Source organism: Manacus vitellinus, unplaced genomic scaffold, assembly GCF_001715985.3.
Source record: "Manacus vitellinus isolate BGI_N305 unplaced genomic scaffold, ASM171598v3 scaffold_40_pilon, whole genome shotgun sequence".
Lineage (NCBI taxonomy): Eukaryota > Metazoa > Chordata > Aves > Passeriformes > Pipridae > Manacus > Manacus vitellinus.
In genome coordinates this window covers 2,493,346-2,519,373 of record NW_021940541.1, presented here as the reverse complement: position 1 = coordinate 2,519,373, position 26,028 = coordinate 2,493,346, and the positions used below count along the sequence as shown (strand labels likewise).

The 26,028-nt window shown below is 42.1% G+C and overlaps 1 protein-coding gene across 2 annotated transcripts in view; it reads left to right on the top strand.

Annotated features, from left to right (window-relative positions):
• Positions 1–26,028, top strand: part of DOCK1 (dedicator of cytokinesis 1) — a 276,152-nt gene that overhangs the window by 176,171 nt on the left and 73,953 nt on the right. For both annotated transcript variants that reach the window (XM_029962000.1, XM_025895744.2), the window contains exons 30-32: positions 20,102–20,180; positions 20,620–20,720; positions 23,948–24,006. In XM_029962000.1, coding sequence (XP_029817860.1) covers positions 20,102–20,180; positions 20,620–20,720; positions 23,948–24,006 — 239 coding nt within the window. The remainder of the gene's footprint in view (positions 1–20,101; positions 20,181–20,619; positions 20,721–23,947; positions 24,007–26,028) is intronic.

The following is a 26,028-nucleotide window of genomic DNA, read 5'->3' as shown; positions in this document are numbered from 1 at the left end:
GCTAGTGGAAGGTGTCCCTGCCCATGGCAGGGGGTGGAACAAGATGATCTTTAATGTCCCTCCCAATCCAAACCATTCTGTGATTCTAAGGAAGAGCAGAAGGTCCTGTTCTCTCCATCTGAATCGTGGGAGATGTCCATGCAGCTGTAAACATGGCAGCTGTGCATCCATGGCATGGTCAGAAGGGATGAATGCCAGAGAATCATAGAAACATATTTCCAATTTAGGTTGGAGAAGCCCTTTCAGACCATCAGGTCCAACCATTCCCCAGCACTGCCAAGGCCACAGTAACCCATGTCCCCAAGTGCCACATCCACATGGCTTCTAAATCCTTGCAGGGATGGGGACTCTACCACCTGCCTGGGCAGCTGTGCCAGGACTGGACAGCCCTTTCCATATAGAAATTTTCCCTAATATCCAACCTGAACATCCCCTGGCACAACTTTGAGGCTGTTTCCTCTTGTCCTATCTGTGGTCTGAAAGTGTTCCCACCAAATCGTTTCCAGCTGTGTTATTAAATGAAATCACAGTGGTGCTGAACCATCTTGCTTTAGGGTTTTGGGTTTTTGTTGCCTCCTCCCCAGTGCTCTTTATTAATAAATGAATTCTCTCCGTGCAGTGAATAAGCCTGTTTGGGATGTAAGTACTGTAATGCATCTTACAGAGCCAGTGCTGGATTTGGGAATGCTGCAGGATCTGTCAGGAGCTTTAGGCTGCAAAGGAGCAATCCTGAAAAGCCTTTTCTAAAATAAAAAAGGGAGATTTACGTGGTTGGTTTCTTTATGCTTGGAGAGAAAATCACCATGTAAAGGTTTTAACTTGTCTTACTTTCTAGTTCTGTATCACTAAATTTGATACATCAATTAGAAAATTCAGTATAAAGGATGAACTAAAGATGCACCAACAGTAGAAGGGGTTTTCTGGTGCTGGTCAGTGTGAAGTTCGTCCATTGGAACACTGTAATAACAATTTAAATGTCTTATTGATTTGATCATTGTATGGGTCTGAATTTCCCTACACAAATTGTCCTTCAAATTTCACTGGGTAAAAACTGGCCTCTTTATTGCCTTTTTTTTTTTTGATGTTTTCCCCCCTCTGGATATTGATTAATTGCTTTGATTTATGTATTTATTTACTCTTAGAGTGCTGCATTTTGGCTGTTGAGTGCATGAGCAAACAGCTCATGATACAAACATTGAATCATGGAATGGTTTGGGCTGGAAAGACCTTAAAGATGATCTCATTCCTCCCCCTGCCATGGGCAAGGACACCTTCCATAGACCAGGTTGCTCCAAGCCCCATCCAACAATGATTCTAAACTTTTATTACCTTTTACAACATTTTATTTTTCCTTTTTTTTTTCAGTTGTAAAATGTACAGGAAAAATAAATACCTACTATTAAATCTTGCTCAGCCCTTTTTCCCCTTCATACTAAAATGTTCTTAGATTATTCTATATGTCTTGGTTACACATACTTAAATTTCCAACCTAAATTTATAAGGTATTCTTATCCTACTGTGTAAGTCACCTCATCTGCAAATAATAGGATAATTAAAAATTCATGTTTATGAAAATGACTTTTTTTGGTGGTATATTTTCCAAGTCACTTGACAGCAGTGGCTCTTGGGCTCCAGGTGTACGTTGTGTCCTTGAGCTCTCCTTGCCTGCAATAAGCAATTACTGTGACCATTGTCAGCTTACAAAACACTTCCCTTAAACAATTCCTTCTTTCCCTGACTCATAAATTCCCTGGCTCTGGGAGTGCTGTCTGGATGGGGGGAATGCTGAGGATGCTGAGCTGGGGAAACTGGGTGTGGAGTCACCCAAAGTACAGCTCATCAATCCAAGGCACGAATACCTGGCGTGGGTTTTGATTATTTATATCTTAGTCAAGACAGGTCAGAGATTAAAATGAAGAAGGAAATTAAAGCCCAGGTTTTGAAAAGAGCAGATGTAAGTTGGGCACAATGTCTGACTCCACATGTCGTTGGAGGGGTGAAAAATGTGGTTTTTCTTTGCTCTGTGATAGACAGCAAAGGATGGGATGGGATGGGATGGGATGGGATGGGATGGGATGGGATGGGATGGGATGGGATGGGATGGGATGGGATGGGATGGGATGGGATGGGTCTTGCTGTGACACCCACAGAATCATGGAATGGTTTGGGTTGGAAGGGACATTAAAGCCCATCTCATTCCATCCCTTGCCATGAGCAGGGACACCTTCCACTAGCCCAGGTTGCTCCAAACCCTGTCCAACCTGGCCTTGGACACTTCCAGGGATGGGGCAGCCGCAGCTTCTCTGGGCAACCACCCTCACAGGGAAGGATTTCTTCTCACCACTCCTTGGATTCTCGTTCCTTGGCACTGACCCTCATGCCCTGAACATTGTGAGCCAGAGTGAATTTTTTGCACTAAATGTTTATCTTATTTTAATTCACAAATACAGAAGTAGGATGGTCTAAGTGAATAATTTCATGGTTTGGCTGGTTTTTTTCTCTTTTATCAGTAACAGTTAAAATACTTCTCTTTTTTTTTTTCCTAATGGAATTTCAGTGGGTTATGTTGATGTGAAAGAGCTTTAAAAAGTAGCACTAAGTTCCTCTGAAGAAGTTTAGAAAAAAACAAACAAGCAACAACTTGCTTATCTCTGCAAAGATTTATGTCTTTTTGTACTTGAACTCATATTCAGGAGTTTTGCTTGAGGATGGCCACAGAATCCAACAGAACTGCAGGAAAACTACTCAAGGGAGCATATTCTGCCATGCAAATTCAGTGGGTTAAGAAGGACATGATTTGTGAAGGGTTTGAATTTTAACCCATTTTTTTGGAGTTCCTCAGTTCGTTTTGGAGTCTGAATTATAGCAAAGATAAGAAAAGGGACAGATTTAATGTCAAAATTCAGGTATTTCAGAACACCAGCGCAGGGAATTTATACTGCAGGTGTCAGGAGGGATGGCAGCAGTAAAGTCAAGAAGGCAGCTTCCATTTTAAATGGGATGCTGCTCATTTCTGGATGTGCTGAAGGCTCTGATAGACACAGGCTTCACAAAAAATGGGCATAAATTGTACAGACAGATGTTGCCTTTGGGCCCATGGGCTGCTGGGAGGAGATGTACTCTGGCAGATGTTGAATAAAGGGTTTGTAGCCTGCTTTGAGGACCCCCCAGGAGAGTCAGAGGGGTTTTATTAATAGGTTTGTAATTGCTTCCCATCCTTGAGCACACAGGAGAGCAGTGGGAATGTGGTCGCACCAAAGTGTCTCTGATGAGGTGTTGTGTCATCAGATTGGCTGCTGCTAAATTGGGTGGTCTCAGAAAATGATGTGAAAATAAACACCAGGACAATATTTCCTGGCTTTATTGAGGCTCAGGGGGGACTTTCTCACTCTCTACAACTCCCTGACAGGAGGGGGGAACTGGGGGGGAGTCAGGCTCTGCTCCCGGGAAACAAGGGACAAGATGAGAGGAAACAGCCTCAAGTTGTGCCAGGGGAGGTTTAGATTGGATGTTGGGGAGAATTCCTTCATGAAAAAGGCTTGTCCAACATTGGAACAGGCTGCCCAGGGCAGTGGTGGAGTCCCCATCCCTGGAAGTGCTCAAAAAACATGTGGATGTGGCACTTGAGGACGTGGTTAGTGGTGAACTGGTTGACACTTGGATTTGATGATCTTAAAGGTCTTTTCCAACCTTAACAAATTCCATGGTTCTCTGATTAGTAAGGATTCAGTTTGGATTATTTTAATTTACCTTAAAATTTTACTTTCCTTCAGTCTTTGAGCTGATTCCCAAGACTGGGAGGGATCCACGGTGTCAACTCCAACCTATTGTTTTTCTGAATCTCTTGCCAATATAAGGTGCAAGAAAATCAATTCCTTCCTTATCAGGAAACCAGTATGTGGTTTTCCATTTTCTATAAACATTAGTCATAAATGTGCTAATGACCTTTTTTTAAAAAGCATTTTATTATGATACCTAGTTTGGCATAGTAAAGGATTTATTTTTTATGTGCTGCTTGAAGTTACATATAAATTCAATCTTCCATTCACAGTCCACTTACTTAACTGAGTGCTTAATTTAAAGATACTTTTGGCTTGAATTCAGTTAACTTAAAATTGTTTTTGAGATAATTGCAGCACAAATATCAATGACAAACCGGCCTAGTTTGATCTCATGTGCAAGAATATATATATATATATATATAAAATGTTGGGTTTACATTTTAATCTGATAAAACATACACTGGATTTGTTACTCAAACAACTGGGCATTGTGGGTAAATTAAACTTACCCAACTTGTTCAGTTCTTTCTTTGCTGAAGGGCCTTTGTCAAAGATGCTTTGTTTGCCATAAAGAGAGATTCACAGTGACAGTTTTATATAACAACAATAATATTAATTTGAATTATTTTTGTAAGAATCTCAGAGCATCTGGGGGAGATCATCTGCATTATGTTGACCTTACAGATGTTCAAGTTGATTCATAGAGGAATGAAGTAATTTGCCTGTGCCCATGCAGGGAACAACCAGCAGTGAAGAATAGAATTCAGATCATAGATTATTTTCACATGAATGTTCTGCTCCATTTTAATAACCAGTGCATTTTCTCTATGAATATTAACCCATGTGTCCAGCTGAGAGAGCCCAGTTCACATCTTGGGTGAAGAAGTTGAAAATTCATTCCAAGTTTTATGCCAAATCAAGGAAGGTCAATGTAATACTTAATTTTATAAAGTGTAGGCAAACATTCACCCTGAACAGACCACAGGGTTATTTACTTTTGTGGAGTTTAAAGTTGATGGTCACAGAATTGTCACAGGATCACAGAATGGTTTGGGTTGAGAGGAATCTAAAGCCCATCTCATTCTACCCCCTTGCCATGGGCAGGGACACCTCCCACTAGCCCAGGTTGCTCCAAGCCCCATCCAACCTCACCTTGGACACTTCCAGGGATCCAGGGGCAGCCACAGCTTCTCTGGGCAACCTGTACCAGAGCCTCACCACCCTCACAGGGAGGAATTCCTTCCCAATATCCCATCTCCCCCTGCCCTCTGGCAGTGGGAAGCCATTCCCTTTTGTCCTGTCCTTCCATCCCTTGTCCAAACCCCCTCTCCAGCTCTCCTGGAGCCCCTTTGAGCATTGAAAAGGGACTCACAAGTTCTCCCTGGAGCCTTCTCCTCTCTGAGCTGAACAGTGGTCCTTCCTGATCCCCATCTTGCTGCTGGAGGTTATCACGTCCAGAATATTGCTGCAAAAAAGCACCTTGTGTAAATATTCCCACTGGATTCAGGCAAAAAGAGCTGGGATGGTTTGTATGGTTTAAATTAACCAAGTTAACCCAGTGGCTTTTGACTGACATGGATGGTGAGTGCTCTGAGGAACCACTTTACTTTGAGCTCCAGAGCAGGAACAGGAAGAAGGTGAAGGGTGGGAGCCTCTTCTGTTTGCAGAACCTTCTTTAAGCCTTGTTCAGCTTTAAACTTAGAACATAGAGCCTTTGGAGTGTGGGTTGTAAATCCAAGGATAATAAACATCAGCCTCATCCAAACTTTCTGCAGAACTGGTGTTGCTCACAGTTGAGCTGGATGTAGTTTGCCACATGAGAGCTGGGTAAGGACTGAGTTGTCAGCACAAAGGTTTATTTCACCTTTCTCCTATAAAAAGATGGATCAGGCAACGTGTGTTGCATTATCAGATTATCCCAAGAATTGGAGTGTTTTGCATGTAAAGCTTCAGTGCTGATAACACTGTGCCAAACGAGTAGGAACGAACAGATGCTGAGTAAATAATCCCATTTTGTTGTTATTTGTAATGAATTTGTTGATAGGAAACAACTTCTCTATCTGTTCCCATCCTGATAATTTGATAACCCATTTGTATTATTTAAGCTGTGTATTTTGGGAACACCAAGGCCGAGTCATTTGTAACAGGAGCAAGATGTAGGAACCACTCTCCTCAAGTGTTTTTTAAATTGCTTTGCTTGCAGCTACAGAGTTTGCTGGAAAGAATGATTTCTCATTCTGAAATTTCCGAGCCTCAGGAGTGGTCACAGAGCTGAGGAAGGGACAGCCTGGTGATTTAAGACTATTTAATGCCCCACTTGTTGTGGAACAGAGCACTGGAGACCTTCCTGGTCTAGCAGAACATATCACTGCAGTTCCTTAATGCCCTACACCAGCAAACTGATTTATCACCTATTAGGTCTTATTAGATCCCATTCAGTAGGAAAAATGAACTGCTGGAGCTGGATGGCAGAAAATTAATTTGAAATAAATGTGATACACTCAAGCTTCTTCAGTTCTTCTCTCCAAGTCCCTGTGGCTGGGAAGCTGGTTTTCCAGGTTGGACATGGTTTCTTGCAGAGAGGGATGCCGTGCATGCAGGGACACAGGATGATGTAAAACTGGCCTCTTTGAGACAAGTGGAGCTTTCACGTGGTGATTTTACATGTTTATAATGTAGATTTGTTAAAAAACCTTTACAGTGCCCTCCTTACACATGTCCTTTGGTGCCTGGAGTGGCACAGGGGAGCAGCTGGCAGGGGGAGGGCACCTCTAAAGCTGTATCAGGAAATCACATCATCTGGGGAGGGGGCTCAAGAGTAGGGTTTTATTTCTTCCAATAGCATTTCTTTCCCAGGAGAAGCCGTGGGGAGCCACTGTAAACCTTTTCCCACAGGAAAGGTTTATTATGAGTTTAAATCTGTGGTTTAAAACTGGAGTTGTTTCTGTGGGTGGTTGCCTGACACGTGGGGAACCTGTTGGAATGAGTCCAGAGGAAGCCACGGAGATGCTCCAAGGGCTGGAGCCCCTCTGCTCTGGAGCCAGGCTGGGAGAGCTGGGGGGGTTCACCTGGAGAAGAGAAGCTCCAGGGAGACCTGAGAGACCCTTCCATAGCCTAAAGGGGCTCCAGGAGAGCTGGAGAGGGAATTGGGACAAAGACCTGGAGTGACAGGACAAGGGGGAATGGCTTCCCAGTGCCACAGGGTGGGATTAGATGGGATATTGGGAAGGAATTGTTGGGTGTGAGGGTGGTGAGTCCAGAGAAGCTGGATCCCTGGAAGTGGATGTCCAGGGAAATTACCAGACATTTTATTCCTGTTGTGGAATCACCCATCCAGATTTTTGCTGTCCTCCATCCTTATTGTACCCCATGCAGGAATGAGGTTAGAAATTATATATGGAATCACGGAATTGTTTAAGTTGGAAATGTCCCCTAAAACTGTGGAGTCCAGCCATTAGCCCAGCAGTGCCAAGCCCATCCCTAACCCTGTCTCCAGGTACCACTTGACTGAGTGCTGTTCCCATTGCAGTTGTCATTAATTTAGGCAAATCAAGGTGCTAAAATGTTCTTATGATTTCCAGCCCTGTCCCCATAAACGTGTTTTTAAGTAATTTTGAAAGAAACCAAGTGACACCCCAACTTCCTGTGCTGCACAAAGCAACTTCCCCCAAAAAATCTGTGTTTACCATAACCTAAAGCTCCTTGGCAGAAGTGAATTTAAACAGCTGTGATCACCCAGTAATTACAGTTTGTCACAGACTAATATTTACTTCTTTGACTAATTTAAAACCCATTCGTTATCCTACGTCCAAATTAAGAACAAAGCCCCGTGTTGGTCCCTGGATGTGTAATTGCAATTAAGATGGTCTCTTGCAGAAATAATACATGTAGGGTTAATTTGGACCAAGAGTTGTTTCTAATTCTGCCTTTGTGTTTCTGTACAATTAAATTATCCTGCTGTGGCACAGAGAAAATCACACTTATTTGGAGCTGGGCTGGAACGTGGTGTTTTTAACGGAAGGGTTTTTAATGAGGCTGTGGAACGAGGGCTTGGAGCCTGGATTGTTGATGAAAATCACATTAGTGATGTTTGCTCATTCCACGAGAGGTGAGAGGCTCTGATCGGTGTTTGTGGCCCCAGTTGTGAGTGAACAACTTTCCTAGAGCAAATTAGATAATTTCTGATGGAAATGTCAGCTCTTGAAGGGTTGAATCACAGGAGGTCTCTGCAGAAGTCTCTGTTCCTCCCTTTTTTGTGGCATTTGGCTCTCAAACATCTCATGATTCTTTGGGAATAAAAATATCATTTTATCATGAATTACAAATTTGAGTGAATGTGCATAAAGGAACATATTTCTTATGGTAAGAACATAATTTGAATGGTGTCATCACTCAATAATCTCTCATGGATTGGACTAAATCACAGTTTTTGAGGCTCTTTTGCACCTTCATGTGCTGTGTGTAGGGCAGAGAAAGTGTCTAACTTTTAAGTATAAATAAAGTGAGAATTTCTCAATTCGGTGTAGCAAATTAAATATTCAGATGGATATAGATTAAAAAAAAGATCATAAAAACTCTTTCACTGTTTTCTCCAGCAAGGGGGAGAGGCCATTCTTTCCAGAGAAAAAGGAGAAGACTTAAAATATTGGGGAAAGATCTTAATCTCACTTTTAGTGTCTTTTGGGTATCAGTTTTCAGGGATCAGGGTTTGGCTATTGCTGACATTAAAGCTGAAATTATGTAAAATCTGGACAACCTGTATATGCCATTCTGCCTTTAATTTCTCTCCTTGCATATGGAAAAAATCCAGAAAAATGTGCTTTTTACCTTGTATAAACCTTAGTTGAACCCTCCAGTTGAGCAGTGCTGGCCTACAGAGCTCCTGGCTGTTGCCAGGCTTTTTCCATAATATCTGCTGCAAATGGACTTGAAAATCCTGGCAGGTCTGATCTGTGTGAGCATCAATATCCATTGGAAAAGCAGATTTTTTCTTGCCCTTCACTAGTCATTGCAGTGCCAGTGGAATGAGATGGTTTTAAGGTCCCTCCCAACCCAACCCATCCTGTGATTCCCTGAAATCAGGTTCTCTGCAATTCCTTTTATGAAATACTTTAATTCCATTCTGTCTGTTAATCCTGAGGAAGCTCTTTAAGCTGCTGAATTATGCTAAGGATAAAAGAACTTTAAAACTACAGAAAATTACGTGGCTTTTGAAATACAAACACTAGTTTAGGGCACCACAAGACTAAAATTCCATTTCTGACGGCTGAGTTTGTGAGACAGAACAACAACCTGCAGGGGCTGCTCTAAAGAATCCTCACCTTGCCAAGGCAGAGCCATATCACAGTTTGCTTTAATGTGGACACAGCAATAAGTGCATCTCTAAAACTGTGTAAGGTCTGTTTACTTGCAGTTTGACAATCACACTTATTTGGGAAGTTCCTGACTCCAGCACACGGGAACTCCATCGATCCCGCAGTGCAGACAGGGCAGTGCAGTGCCAGGGAAGTTAATTTGGACACAGGAATGTGGTTCTGAGCCTCACAAGGACAAGCCAGCCACTCCCCTCCCAAAAATCAATGCCACTGGACTGATTTCCCTGCACTGGATCAAAGAAGAGTTGGGCAAAAGGCCCACATAACATTTATGCACCATTTATGCTCTTTTTATGTTCTCCCCTGGCCTGAATTGCACGGTTTGGCTACCTCTAAATGGATAATTTATAATGCCAATGGCACTGAAAGCCAGCAGCTTCTCTTGGAGCAGACTGTAATTATTTTATGGGCTCATATAAGCAAAAAAACTAAGTGGGGAAAAGTTCAGACCAGCCCCAATAGGAGATTTTCTCACCCAGAAAAAAACTTCCTAAACAAAATGTTCATGGTGACTTTTTTCAGCCAGTGCTTGTGTACAGAGTAACAGCTAAAGCTGTCCTCATCTTATACAGCATAATGTCATAGAACCATAAAATTATTTGGGATGGAAGGTACCTTAAAGCCCATCCAGTCCTGGGCAGGGACACCTTCCACTAGCCCAGGTTGCTCCAAGCCCCATCCAACTTGGCCTTGGACACTTCCAGGGATGGGGCAGCCACAGCTTCTCTGGGCAACCTGTGCCAGGGCCTCCCCACCCTCACAGGGAAGGATTTATATCTGCAATTATATTTTGTGTCTTACTTCACACCAAAACAATTTAGCACCACCTTTCTCCCACTGACACACTTGGCTGTTTTTTATTACCCCGGTTGCATTTGCCTCTTAGGCTTTGACTTCACGGGGCAGAAACTAATCCCAGCTGTAAAAATTCCTGGGAGGATTGGAATGTCTGAGCCAGCCCTGGATCCTGCCTGGCCTTGAGCCCATCCCAAGGCTGCACTGCAGCCCCCCTGCACAAGAGCCCCTTGGTGTGGTGCAGGTGATCCCTGTTTAAATGCATCTGTTTGCAGCGTTGGGAATGTCCCTCTGCTGCCCTTCAGTCCTGCTAGAACAGAAATCAGCAACATTCTTGATGTTACAGTGTTGTTATCTGCCCTGCAAGCCTGATTTTTGTGCTGTATCATCTCTGTTTCCATACACAATCCCTCGTTTGTGGGATGATTTAACCCTTTCCCCATGAGCCAAAAATCCCGCTGATAACCACGGAGTAGACGGGCATCGTGCTGGGAGGATTTGTGCTACTGGCAGGTATTGAAGCATCATATTGAAGCATTTATTCCACTCCTGTCTCATTTCTACAAACAGGAGGCTGAAGGAGAAATGGGAAGAACAGCAAAGCAGTGATCTTGTCCGAAGGTTAATGGCTGGGTGAGGGGAGTGAGAGGCTGTGCAGGAGGAGAGCAACGTTCCCGTCTCGCCTCACTCCCTCCCTCACACACCCCACTGCCTCCTTAAAGTGGTTTGTGTCACTTTAATATCTGAGAGCCACACTTTGGATCAAACACAGGCTTACCTAAAGCTCCAGCAAGACTTTTTTACTTTACCAGCATTAGTGTTCCCTTCACAAAGCTGTCAGCCACATAAGCACCCGTGGAACAGCAAAGCAGAGCAGCTGCTGAGGTTTAGCCTGCTCATTTCTTACAAGAAATCACTTTTCAGCCTCTTCCCAGGGAGAACACACTGCCTGTGTCTGTCTGCTGGGGAGATGGATCCCAGTTTTGTGGAAGTTCTGCTCTGTGTCTGTGATTCCTTGTAGTTAGAAAATAAGGTGTAGGACTAGAAGCCAAATTCTGCTCCCATGGAAACTTTCTGCCATCAGGCATCACAGTGAAGTTCACATTTTGGGTGATGGACAGAGAGAAGGGACCTCTGAGCACACCTGATTGGTGACCCCAGCACTTAAGAAGTGCTAAAGAAACCTTTGGACATCTTCTTCATTTGCAGATCACTTTCCTTTTCCTCATTAGTATTCTTTGGCGGAATTGGATAAATTAAATCCTGCAGGAAAAAATTGAGATTCTTTTCTAAGCAACCTCATGATGTTTGTTTAGCCAGGTGCAATTGTCTTGAAGTTGATTGCAAGATTGATGAAAATGCCAAAGAACCTGAAATGTAGCAGATCAATTCTATTGATTTATCCATAATTAGCTAAAGTAGCCTTAATCACCTCTAGGTATCCATGGAAATGGGGAAGGTGCAGCGGGCAGTGCCCTCAGCACAAAGCAGGGGAGGTTCCTGTGCTGCAAACTGTGAGACAGTCAAATGTTTGACAACCTTTTGCCAAATTCAGTCAGAACTTTGGTGCATGGCAAGAAAATTTATCTGTGACATCCTTTCCTATCCTTTCCTTTAATTAATTCTCTTGTAATTATTTCTCTTTCCAGACTGAATATTTCTGTGAAAAGCAGTGCAATAGGAAAAAATCATCTTCTGCTTTATTGATTTTTACCTCTGCAAAAACTGGCTGAATTCCCACTTAAGAGCAAGTGAAAACAAGAACTAAGATGACAAGTCTGGTCGTGAGGCCCTGGCCCAGGTTGCCCAGAGAAGCTGTGGCTGCCCCATCCCTGGAAGTGTCCAAGGCCGGGTTGGACAGGGCTTGGAGCAACCTGGGCTAGTGGAAGGTGTCCCTGCCCATGGCAGGGGGTGGAATGGGATGAGCTTTGAAGTCCCTTCCAACCCAAACCATTCTGTAATTCCATGATATTTCCAGAGGGGAAGGAGGTGGTGTCTGTTCATTGTAAAGATTTTTGTATTTTATTAAGCACTTCACTCTAATGAAAACTGCTTGTTTAATGTCTCACCTGGTGGCAGAGGTTCATCCCAGCAGTGCTGCAACAAATTCCATGTTTTAAATCACAAAATCTCGTGCAAGTTTGTGCCAACTACCATAATAGAAACAATCGCTTTGAATTCATTGAGTCTTCTTCCTTTAGAATATTAACTTTTGGGTAGTGCAACTGTAATGCTGTCCACTTGCAATAGATGCTATTTTCCCAGCATTGTAGCCCTAGCTAAAAACTCCTAAATTAAATTGTCTTCCAGCATTTCCATTAGAAAACACTGTTTCTGGGCTTTTATTGCTCTGCCATAAAATTCTTTAGGTGGTAAAATTTAGTGCAGAAGGTTCTATCCATGGCTGGGGTTATATCTTAGCTAAAATTTCAGGAGACAGAATTTACTGGGGCTTTTGAAAAAGTGTGTAGAAGTCTAAAGCTGCTTTTTTCTTGAATCTGAAGTCATCCAGAAACCACAGCATAGACCCCAGAGGAGAGCAAGGGTTCAAGGTTCAAGGAGGTCTGCATCTCCAGAATTCTTCTGGATACAGCCCTGAGCAACTGCTTCAGAGGCACCTTCCACCCTCAACCTATTTTTTTGTTAAAATAACCCATTGTGCCTCTTACCCAGCCCTGATTATTGGTAGTCAGCCCACAAGTTTGTCCTTCAGCATTTTGTAACTCACAGTTATTTTTCATTCATCTGTCCCCATTGTTTCAGAGGACAGCCAGCCCAGAATATAAATGAGGGAAGAGCTATCAGTGATTATAGATAATATGCTAAAGCTGTTTCTGAAATATTTATTAGAAAATAGGTTAATAAAGTGACATGGAGCACCTGTGCTGGTGTGGAGTCCACATTATGAGAAGATTATGCTAATGGGAGTATTTAGTAGCAAGTCTTCTTTGGGATTACTCAGTGTTATTATCATCCTCAGCCCAGGAATTGGAATTCAAGAGGCAGCAAATGATCAAGGATTTAGTTTCTTCTTTTTTTTTTTTTTATTTAAAGTTTTGCCTGCTCTTTAGCCTGCTGAATTAGAGGATGTTGCAAGGAATCTTTTAAGCACTTTTTAAATGTTTTTCAAAGGAGAGAAAGGAGGAGACTGGAGAAAGGTGTGTAAATATAAAGAAGTGTAAAATGGAATTGATTGAAAGCTTCATTTGGGCTGGGCAGTTGTGAGGTCTGGAGGTGGGATGAGGAGCAGCTGAGGGCACTTGGTCTGTCCGGTTGGAGGAGACTGAGGGGAGACCTCACTGCAGTTACAACTTCCTCAGGAGAGGCAGGCACTGAGCTCTGCTCTGTGGGGACCAGGGACAGGACCCAGGGAATGGTCTGGAGTTGTGTCAGGGCAAGTTTAAGTTGGGTATCAGGGAAAGGTTCTTCCCCAGAGGGTGGTTGGGCACTGAACAGGCTCCCCAGGGCAGTGGTCACAGCACCAAGGCTGCCAGAGCTCAAAGAGTGTTTGAATGATGCTCTCAGGCACATGGTGTGACTCTGGGGATGGTCCTGTGCAGGGCTGAGGGTTGGACTCGATGATCCTTCTGGGTCTCTCCCAACTCAGCACATTCTGTGATTCTGTGAGTGAACAGTATTACATCAGCAGTAAATAAAAAGGAAAGAAAATTTGGGAAAGGAGAAAAGTGTGGGGAGGTGCAAGGATACCTTCAGACTTGCTTGTTTTAATGATTTTGACTTTCTGTGTGAGACACTGCTGAGGCCCCTCAGATCCTTGGGACAGTTCTGGGCCCCTCAGGACAAGACAGGTATTGAGTGGCTGGACTGTGTCCAGGGAAGGGAACAGAGCTGAGAAAGGGTCTGGAGCACCAGGAGCAGCTGAGGGAGCTGGGGGGGCTCAGCCTGGAGAAAAGGAGGCTCAGGGGGGACCTTCTCCCTCTCTGCAACTCCCTGACAGGAGGGGGGAGCTCGGGGGGATCCGGGCTCTGCTCCCAGGGAACAAGGGAAAACGACCTCACTTTGCACCAGGGAAGGTTCAGGCTGGATATTGGGGGGAAATTCTGGGTTTAATTTATACATGTTTAATTCCTGTTGTTGTTTAAAACTGAATTGTTTTGCAAGGCTGGCGCTGCAGGAGCATGTGAAGGTATTTGAGGTGATGGTGCTCAAGGAAGGCTTTGCTGTGCTATTCATGCCTTACTGAGCATTTGTTCAGGTTTGGGTTTTGCACTGGGATTTCAAGGTCTAGGTCTGCTGTTTCACACACAGCCTGACAAGATAAGAGAGGTCTGTCTCATCCAAGCACACTAAATTTGTCTCCCAGAGAAGCAAAAGCTCAGGCATGGAAAGCATGATGATGTGCAGGAAGGCTGATGAGCTGTAATAAAGCATTCATTATCCTTCCATCTAAATTAACTGAAATGACATCATAATAGTGCCTTTTAGAACCTCACTCCAAATTCCCTCTCTTTTATCGAATTATCAGCTAAACCGAAATTATTCTAAGCTGTATCTCTGTATTCTTGTTTAGATAATTATTCTGTCATTAGGGAAGTCATTTGTCCCTTCTTTTTCCCTCTTTTTTGATGTTTGCTTAAGGAAAAATGCTAGGGAGGACATTCCTAGTTTCTTTTGTTTCATATATTCTTGTCATAAATATTTTGCATAAATACTTACAGTGTAAATGCAAATCCCTGGCTAATTGAACAAACTAAATAATGTAAAAGAATGGCATAGACTGTAAAAATATTTCTACTTTTGGAATATCTGTATAGATTATTTCTCCAGAACAGTCATTTGCAGAGCAGTTTGATCTGTGTGTGTTACCTGATGTGGGGTGTCCTGCATCCACTTTTCTTCAGTTCCTTTAACTTTTGGAAATATTTTTTAAACAATGTGAGAAGCTGAGGGAAAGAAAATGGGGCACAGAATATTTTTAAACATGAGCAAATCAGGGCACTTGACTAATTAGGAGAGAGAATGGTGGGATAAAAAATGACTGTACCTGAGAGAGGAAAAAGGATGAGTTGTTTGGCACAGTGACTCCTGTTACATTTATAAATCGAATCCCTTTGTCCCTTCTTCATTTACAATTGCCATTGGAAGTCAGGATTTGATGTATGTTCCCAGCCTCCTGGAGTCAGTGAGGTTGTTTGTAGGAAAAAAAGGACCTTTTGGAAAACTACAGCATCAAACCATTAATTGTTACACTATTTGGTGGAGCAATCTCTGAATCCACAAACCAATTAACCACCTGAGGGCCCAGTGGAAGGGAATAATCATCAGTAACAGGAAAAATACCCACAAGCCAGCAGTTGCAGTTGAAGCTGGTCCGTGGTGCAGCAGCATATTATTGGGTGTATTGACTCTGGACTGAGAGCCATAAATGAGGGGAAATTACTGAAGAAATTACTGCCCAAGGCAGGACGAGGGGAATGTACCCAACCAGGTCAGAGATATTTGCTTAATCTGGCTTTTGGGTTTGTTTTTTTGAGAATTTCTGCCCTTTATGACGTGTATTTCCTCATGTCCAACCTCTGCCATGGTTTCCTCCTCTCCTGTCCTCTCTCACCTGAGCTGTCCCCGTATTTTTGTGTCATTCTTGAGGGTTGGTGACTTCAACTGAACAATATTCCAGCCAAAGCCTTTCCAGGGCCAAGGAGATGGGAAGAAATAGTTCCTGTCTCACAGTGGACCCTCATCCTAATACAGCCCTGACCAAGCTTTTTGGGACAAGATGGCACTTGGAGTTCTGTTTTGCTGCCCAGCAGCTGAACATCCCACTGCTGCAGCCTTTCCCTGTGTGTCTGCAATTCCTTCTTCCTGCTGGATCATGGAGAACTGCAAAACAGCTGGAGAGGGACTTTGGAAAAGGTGTGACAGGACGAGGGGGAATGACTTCCTACTGCCAGAGGGCAGGGTTAGGTTGGATATTAGGAAGGAATTGTTGGCTGTGAGGGTGGTGAGGCCCTGGCACAGGTTGCCCAGAGAAGCTGTGGCTACCCCACCCCTGGAAGTGTCCAAGGCCAGATTGGATGGGGGTTGGACCAACCTGGGCTAGTGGAAGGTGTCCCTGCCCATGGCAGGGGGTGGAACAAGATGGACTTTAAGGTGCTTTCCAACCCAAAGCAGTCTAGGATTCTATGGAAGCTCTAAACACAGAATAAGAGGACAATCCCTATCTGAAAGGACCAAACTACAGGAGAAGAGGCAGCAGAAAGCTGTGGATGCACTTGGGAGTCATCCCCATCCTCACTGGTCCCCTGGGGCTCAGCACACACAAACCTTGTGTGTCCAGGACATTTATTTGGTTGTTTGGTACATTCTTATGCCCTTTAGCAATGGTCATTCTTCCTCCCCCATATCCTGGAGTGACTTCCTTCCCTAATCATATTCCTTCTATTCCACTCACATCATAGGAAATGTTAATTTCCTTATTTTAATTGAGTTGATAAAGTCTTTTGTCTAACAAATCTTTTCCAATACCTTAGAAATAGGTTTTGTTGTGTTACATGGCAGCAGAGAACATTGTGTTTGCTTCCAGTCTCTGAACTTCTCTCTTTTCCAAGGTTTAACTTCTGTGGCTCTTCCTGACACAGATAATGTATTCTTTTGTTAACTGAAGCTGAATTTCAAGAAAAGCACTTCTTTTTATTCACATGCAACTGGAAACTAATTTTCATTATTAATTACAGCCAGATAAGGGAAGGCACTGAGGGTGATGCTCCATCTGAGTGTAGGGGAGAGTTTTGATCACTTGTGTGTTGGCCCAGTGATGTCCAAGTCCACCTTTCATCCTTGAGTGTGTTCCAGCAGACAACTTCTTTATTCTTCAGTACAGGACTTTGCATTGTTTAATTCTGCCTATTTTGAAGAGCCACATTTCCCTCCGTTTTTTCAGATTTTCTGACTTTGACAGTGAAGTTGCTGAAAATTGGCAGTACCTGCTTTGGAGGAGGATTAAAGTAACATCTGGGATGAGAAATAAAATGTTTCTGCTTCCTCTTTCAAATTTTGTTTGGGCATAAGCCTGAACTGTTTTTCTGCATGGAAAGGGCTGTCCAGGCCTGGCACAGCTGCCCAGGGCACTGGTGGAATCCCCATCCCTGGAGGGATTTAAAATCCACGGGTTAGTGGTGGCCTTGGCAGTGCTGGGGAACAGTTGAACTACGTCTTGGGTCTTTTCCAACCTAAATGATCCCATAATTCTGTGCTCTTACTTTTTCCCTCTAGCCCTGTGTCCATTGTTATTTCTTCTCGTTCTTCTTCCCTGAGTCGCAGCTCGTTCTTGGGATGCTGCTTGAGTCCTCCAGGTGTCCAACCTTCTCAGCTGACACCTCTCCTCACTGTTGTGTGGGTCTGTAGGAGAGGACAAGGTGGGCAGGGAGCACAGAGTGGTATCAGTGACCTCAGCCTGGTAGAAAACTGCATTTATCTAAATCCAGCTTTCCCTGTTGGCCCTATAACAGTAAAGCTTCACCCCAAGGTGAAGGGGGAGTGCTGTAATGGAACCTCTCTGCTCTTGTCCCAACATGCTCTGCAACTTGCTGCTTCTCATTGCCAGGATTTTATCACAGACTCTTTCTTTTCCTGTGGCAGTCACAGAACAGTCTGATTGGGAAGGGGCAGTTCTTTCAGTACTGGTTGAAAAGGGCATAAAATCCTCCTTGACTGACATTTGATTTGCAAATGAAGATATACTGCAATAATAGTAATAGTAGTAATAATAATAATAATAATATTGTTCTGTTGACTTTCACTGGGACTTCTTCACTGACCTACGTTACAAAGTGTTTTATCCAGGAACAGAAAGACTCAGTGTATAATCAAATCAAATCAAAATCAAATTGGAGGTTGAATAAATAATTCAAGAATCAACACTTAAATCTCTGCATCTCGTCTTTGGATGTTCTTTTGTGGAATTTTGGAGGAGTACCTGCCTTCCTAATGCCACCTGGGGACAAGGGCAGCATGTGAGCTGGGATGGGATGGAGTTGTTTAATTCCAATTCCACTTGTGTGCTCTGGTCCTTCTCCAGTTGCAATGTACAGTAGAATCTGCATTATTTGTTCTTTATTAGTATCCACTAGAATGAATATAAGGGAAAAATGAGTTACAATTTAAAGAAAAACAATGGTATATAAAGTAATGAGATTGTGCCAAAGCTTAATTAGGTGGATTAGATTGAATACATCACAGTGATGTCTTGAGGCAGCAGAATTAAGTTGTAGGCACAGTCCTTCCTGAGTTGGAACCAGTTTTATGTCCATGAGGAAAGGAGACTTGGATGGCCCTTCCCACCACATTAAACTGCTAATTCTTCTGGGAAGATTTATGAATCTCGTATTATCAGACTTCAAAAGCACAAACCAAACCAGGGGATAAGTCAACGTATCAAACTGGTGGTTGTCTGATTACACAGATAACTGGGGTTTCAATCTTGGTATGTGCTACAGCTCAGTAATTGAATCATAGATCTCAAATACATATATTTTAGATCAGTGCAGAGTGTTATTGTGTTTGCTGCATTCAGCTCATTTATAAAACCTCTTAATGAAGTTGTTGCCACTGACAAGGATGCTGAATAACGGGCTGAAGTGCTGGTCCTGAAATACATCCTTGTGTGAGCTGGGTGCAAGGGCAAAGATGTTTCTGCCAGCTTATCTTATCTATAAAGGGAAATATTATAAAATATACCTACATATATTTATGTATTTAATTTTATATATATATTTGTTAATATTTTATAAATACTTTCATATTTTAAATTATTTTGTATTTTCTTTTCTAAATTTTAGTTTTATTTTCACTCTTCCATTATGCTACTCTGGAGGTGATCTGACTTTATACTACAGATACATCCCAATGACATCAAAATTTTTCCTTTATTGATTTACTTAAATACATAAATAAATAACCTCTCTGAGGATCCCAATGCCTTACTCTGTCAATTTATATAAATACATAAATATATACATAAATGATCTCTTGGCAAAATGTTGCCTATATATAAATATATACTAAATAATCTCTTGGTAACATAGTGCCCAGATATAAAGATATATAAATAATCTCTTGGCAAGATGTTGCGCGTGTGTTTTCTGGAGGCTTCATTTCTCTTGGGTTACCAGAGTTTTAGCTAATTATTAATTATTTTTAGGAGAGATCAGTAGGTATCTTAAAGTCAGTAAAAGATCTTTCCAGCTACCTTTTATGGTCTGTTTTAAATAATTCTGGTATTTATTTGTCAGCCTGTAGGAAGATTAAGTTTGTTATTTGAATTCAACAGTGAAATCTCTTTTTAAAATTGCTGTTGGGGTGGGGGAGAAAAACTAGTTCGTGTCATGAGAGGTCTTCTTGTTGTTGGGACTTTGAGGAGACATAAATCTCCACCACAGCTTCCCAGAAGACAGACTCATTTGTCTGGGCATCAGCTGGCACTTGCAAAGCATTAATACCAGGTTTTCAGGAGGACTCTAATGTTTGTTTTGAAAATGGAGATCAGGCAACCAAAGAATAATATGTTTATTTTTCAGCACCATGAATATGTAGTGACCTACTTCTCCTGTGCCATTTGGTTTTCTCTTTACAGCTTGTCAGGCCAACTCCTGTTGCAATTTAAGAAGCATTTTAGAGACTCAATAAGTACAGAGGGTACTAAATTAGCATTTTGGAAGTAGAACAGTGAACAGTGTTTTGAAGATTGTCCTTCAGCAGCATTTCTGTTGTGCGATGAGTAAAATATTTTCTGCCTCGTGTTTGAAAATCTGTTTTGTTTCGCCTGCAAGTTAAAATACAACCAGTTGCAGGTCTAGTTTAAACACAACACTGAAATGTTGTAACTTGAAAAATATATATATTTTTCCTAATAAACTGAATTTTTAATGCTCTCTTGATTATCGTGCGATATTTTAAAGACAAGTGATATCATCCCAAACATTCCATGTGTTGCTACATATGCTAATTTACTTGATTAATTTGGAGAACCTCTACACAGAATTCTCTGTGGTGAGATCACACTGCTTTTCCAGTAACAGCCTCAAATTTCACTTTCCAGACAGACTCAGAGTTTTGTCTAATTGGGATGCCAGATATACAAAGGTACCCCAGAAAAGTGTGTAATTATGTCATTTTCTCTTGATCTTTCAGAGTCTTCCTGAGAGCAATTAATCAATATGCAGATATGCTCAACAAAAAATTCCTTGATCAAGCCAACTTTGAGTTACAGGTAAGAAAAAAACCCACCAGTGTCTTGGGGACTGATGTGAATGTCATAAATTTCTGCCCTAAACGTGTAATTTTGATGATTTTATGTGTTGTCCTGACCACTTATCCCAGTTAAGCTGTTTCAGGTATTTGTGATCCATTCTTTTGAGTCTTGTCATGCAATCCCAGAATCACAGGATGGTTTGGGCTGGAATTTTACTTGACTCATCAAAACACAATGAATTAGGGTTTGCAGATGGGAGATATTTCATGGAAACACAAAGACAACGAGGAGATGTGTTAAGAATTTATCAAGAAGCGCCATCTCTGTGGTGTCTGTTATTTTCTCCTTTAAATATTTATGTGCATAATTTAGAGACTTTTAAGTTGTTTTGTAGGTGTGCAGGAAAACATTTCAGAGAATTAATGATACCTGTTCTTGTCATTTTGGGGGCTTTCAGCTTTGGAACAACTACTTCCACCTGGCTGTGGCTTTTCTCACACAAGAATCTTTACAGCTGGAGAATTTTTCAAGTGCTAAAAGAGCAAAAATCCTTAACAAGTAAGTCCTGTTCGTTATCTAAATCAGGGGCAAGAACTCAAGGTATATTGATATAATTTTAGTCTAATTTCTTAGCTAAATCTATTCAAATTGAGATGCAATCATGGTGTAATGAAAGGTTGGTTTTAAAAACATGAATCAAGTATTGCATGTGTTTCTACCCTCAAATCAAGATCTAAATTACATGATTCATTACTGATGAAGACAGTATTTTATGCTGCAGGATGTTCATAAAGTCAAGACTTTCCAGAAGTATTAACATATTATAAAACTGCATTTTTAAATCACTTTAGCTTCGTCCTTATTCTAATCTCATTTTACGTGGGCTCTTTATTGCTTAATCCCTGACGGCCTTTTCAAGGGAATTTTTGTAACTACAGCCAGTTTCAGTGTGATATCCCTGAAGAATGGCTTTGGATAACTGCAGCCTTGTCTGCTTCCCTGGTTAAAAGGGATTACATTGCCTGGCTCCACACAGGGAGCCTGAACTATCCCATTGCTATTCAGAATCCCACAGCAAAGGAAAGCTGTCAAAGGGAAAAAAAAACAACCTGGAAATCAGGCTGGAGCATGAATATTTTGTTCAATCAGAGAATGATTAAGGGTGGAAAAGATATCTAAGATCAAGTCCAGCCATTAACCAAGGCCACCACTCACCCGTGTCCCCAGGTGCCACATCCACATGGATTTGAAATCCCTCCAGGGACTGGGACTCCACCACTTCCCAAGGCAGCCTGTCCCAGTGCCTGACCACCCTTTGAGTGAAGAAATTTTCCCTAATATCCAACCTAAACCTTGCCTGGTGCAACTTGAGGCTGTTTCCCTCTGTCCTATCAGTATTTCCCCCCGACTTTCTTTGGGGTTCCATAGTAGTGACCTTATCATTCCTTAGCTAAACACCAAGCAGAGAAAAGCCACTTATGTGATTTCAGACAAATGTGTGGATTCTTTTTCTGTGTCATAATATTTGGAAAGAGCAGCTGTAAAAGCAGAGTGTTCCCATAGTCAGGTCACAGGTACTGCACCAAAATGGGGAATTTCAAAGCTCTGATTCCCTGAGCAAGTGCAGCTCAGGCTCCTCGTGTGTACATTTATATTACATGTCTAGAGAGAGAGAGAGAGAAGATGCATTTTTATCACTGCACCTTCTAAATTCCAGCCTTTCTGTATATTATTATGATAAGAGAAATCACAGTGACAATAGGGACAGTTCATCACTGCTGCAGTGACTTGAATTTAAAGGCTTTTTGCTTTCACTGTGTGAAAGGCTTTGACCAGAAAATTCAGGGAAGGCTCCGCATCCCATCCCTTTTTTTTGGCAGCTGAGTTTTGCCCTGTAAACTCAACCACTCCATCATGAGTGCTGAGGTGCTTCCTTTGGAAGCTGAGCCTTGAAAGAGAATTTTTAAGCTCTTTATCTTCTGATACACCTTCTGTGACTCTTGGGCCTTCCTTGATGAAACAGGAATATTTACAAGTTCAGTGGAAAAGTGGTGTCAAGCAGAGCTCAGGTTTTTGGGCTTGTGCTGTAAGTATCATAAATAACTTTAGAGTTACACGTTTGCAGAAAGAAATTGAGATGGTGTTGTAGAGCCAGGTAAATTTATTTGAATTTAATTTAATTTTATGTAGAATCTCCTTGCCCTCTCCACCCAACACTGGTGTGCACCTACATGAGGATTTTAGTTCAGAGCTGACCTGAACAAAGAGCCAACAGCTGAGCTGTTACTGGGCTGGAAATTCCTGTCAAATATGTTTGTGGACTGATAATCCCTCTTTGACAGGATGGGAACGTTAAGCAGAAATCTCCTTTGAGTGATTTTTGTATTAAGCAGAGCAGTATTTTTTGTTGAAGAAATTCAAGAAATCAACAGACATTTCTCACTGCTGATAGAAGTAAATAGATTAAGTTGTTTGAAGTGGTTACTTAATGAAGTTTGCTAAATTGTAAATCTTTGTTTATAATGAATTTACAAAGTGTTATTTTCAGTGTAATCATGTTTTGGAGACAGGAATCAAGACTATAAATTCTTGGAGATGCAATAAATGTGTGGTCTGGAGGCACTGACTTTCATTGCTCTGTGAAGCCACTACCAGTTCTGTGCCAAAAGGGGTAGAATTAATTAGTTAATTCAATATCACGCTCACCCATCTTTTTAAGTATATATTTCAATTAATATGCCAAATATTTAATAATTAAAATTTAATTATTGTAATTTGTATGTTTTGCTAAACATTGCATTTAAGCATTAGATAATAACAGATTCTTAATGATGCAGAAGATTCTCTTTAATCCACATTAATGACAGGGTGCCTCACTGTTATCCCACAGAAATCCTACAAGTTGCCAGATATTGCAGTTTTGCTCATCTTGTTATTTAAGTAATGATCTTTAACTTACAAACATTCCATGTAGCAAATACGTTCTTGGAGCTCATTCTGGTTCATTACTGAAGGCAATGGGATGTTTTTCATTCATTGAGCTTTCCTGGTATTAATGTGGAGAGGGAGTGGGATATAAAAATATCCCTGATTGGAGATGTGAGGTGTTGGTGGCACCAGCTTTGGAGCAGAGTTAGCAGGGATGCTGGTGGATGGGCTCTGCCTGGAATCATGGAATTGGTGAGTCCAAGGTCATTGACTGCAGTCGTTCCCCAACACTGCCAAGGCCACCACTAACCCTCATCCCCAGGTGCCACATCCACATGGCTTTTAAATCCCCTCAGGGATAGGGACTCCATCCCTGCCCTGGGCAACTGTGCCAGGGCTGGACAACCCTTTCCAGGAAGAAATTTTCCCTAATATCCAATGTAAATGATTACAGTTAATCTCTGTAAGCATCCCTGTGTCCCCAGGGAAGGACAGGTAATGTGAAAATGTTTCAGAGAGAGGTTTTGCACAGGTGAATGTTCTCCCCTTGAGAAATATTGCTACAGAAATGGGATTTTAGGGTCTTTTGAGAAGAGCAGGAAACCCAGTTTGAGGAACAGAAGGTGCTGATGGGTCACGAAGGCTTCCAGCCTCTGTCTCTTCCCTTTTCAAAGGAGTTCTCCAAAGTTTGATGTTTGCAGGTGGCCAGGTAATCTCAGGAGTAAGGATTCAATTTAACAGCCTCTCCTGTAATTTCCCATGTTTCTGAATGCTGATCAGATTTTGAAATTGGATTTATCTGCCTAAAAGTATTAGATTTATTTTATTTTAATGGTGCTCTTGTTTTCCTCTTTCAGGTATGGTGATATGAGAAGGCAGATTGGGTTTGAAATCAGGGACATGTGGTATAATCTGGGTAAGTAGCCTGAGCACCTGTAACATGTTGCTTTCCCTCAGTGTTCCTGTAAACCAGGGACTGTTCCTGGAAACATTCAAGGCCAGGTTGGATGGGGCTTGGAGCAGCCTGGTCTAGTGGAAGGTGTCCCTGCCCATAGCAGGGCATTGGAATGAGATGATATTTAATGTCCCTTCCAACCCAAACCATCCCATGAAATGAACTTGGTTTCTCTTGAAATAATGATAGACTTCCAGAAGGCTTTTAAAAAGCAGGTGATTTAAGAAATAAATCTGCATATTTAATTCACCATTTAACATTGTTACTATTTATGTATCTTCTGTTTTTTCATGGTATTCAACCTCTTGCTAAATACAAAAAGAAATATTATGGTGATACCTCTTGAATGTTTTTTTCCCCCCTTAAAAATATCCATATACATATATATGTCTACATGTAAATACACACTTGCTTGTGGATGTAGTAAGTGGGAGTGTAGCAAAATGTGTCCAAGGGTTATCAGTAACTTAGCCTGGAAATTCAGCTTAAACTCTGATTTGCAGTCTTGTTTGGCTGCATCAGAGTGACTCAGGGAAGAATGAGAGCTTGGACCTCTCTGGAGTTCGTAGGTCAATTTGGCATCTCTGCCTTTCTCCAGCCTGGGCTGCTCTGTGGGTATAATTTAACTATATGGGATTGAATTTCCTGAGAAACTGAGTATTTACTGTGACCTGAGTGTACTCATCTGCCAGATTTCATTTTCCTGAGCTTAGCAGCACAGACACTTCAGCTCTTCTGAGTTTTATCAAAACTTCCTTAAATTATCAGAAATAAATGCATTTGCCACTTCACTTCTATCTCTGGCTGAGCTGTTGTTGCTGAGAGTTGAAAAAAATCCAGCATCTCTAAGAGAAGGGAGTGCCAAGGGTTCATAAGTATTTGATATCACAGAATTTGCATCCTATCTGCTGGAATGATGAGAAAAGGCTTCTGAGAGCAGCTGAGTTCACTTTTTATTAGAAGCATCTTTCGTGAATTAAGTGTCTGGAGAAGAGATTAAAGCTTAGTGCACAACTGATATGGGACTTGACAGACAGGTAATAAAATCAGTGTCGTGCCTGATGCTGCATATCCAGCACAGGATCCTGGCAGTCTCTTTGCTAGTAATTAGCCAAACCTTTCCCTGTTCCAGGCCCACAGTCCTGTATTCATAGAATCATGGATTTGTTAAGGTTTGAGAAGACCATCGAGTCCAACCATCCCCCAGCACTGCCAAGGCCACCACTAACCCCTGTCCCCAAGTGCCACATCCACATGGCTTTGAAATCTCTCCTGGGATGGGGACTCCACCACTGCCCTGGGCTGGACAATCCTTTTGGTGAAGAAATTTTCCTTGATATCCAACCTAAACCTCCCCTGGCACAACTTGAGGCCATTTCCTCTCCTCCTGTCCCTTGTTCCCTGGGAGCAGAGACCAACTTCTCCCCCCGGCTCCTCCCTCCTGTCAGGGAGTTGCAGAGAGCGAGAAGGTCCCTCCTGAGCCTCCTTTTCTCCAGGCTGAGCCCCCCCAGCTCCCTCAGCCATCCTTTATCCTGACTAATTTCTTTGGCCTCTTTAGGTTCTTAAAGTTTTCTCAGACTTTACTGGCCTGAAAGTAGGAATTTTGATGTGGAGTTTTCCACCGGCTGTTCTTATCTGAGGTTGTTCTATCCAGGCTGGGTGTGTGGAGTGCACTGTGCCTTTTACACTGCCTGCTCTTAGACAGGTTATTTAGTCACTCCAGGGATCACTTCTTCGCCATTAACAAGGGTAATAATTTCCCCTGGGGTTTTGGGAATCGACTGGCACGAGGGGTGGTGTTTTCTCCAATATTTCTTTCTGTGCTGTCATGAAAGCCTTTTATTTTCAATGGATTTTTTATAAATGGAGATTATCCAGGTAGATGCCTCTGTGACCTCCTCTAGCTTTGATATCTGTGATTCTCTTAAGACCTGGGATCATTAATGCTGAAATCTCAGGTCGTGAGAGAGTCAGTAAATTGCT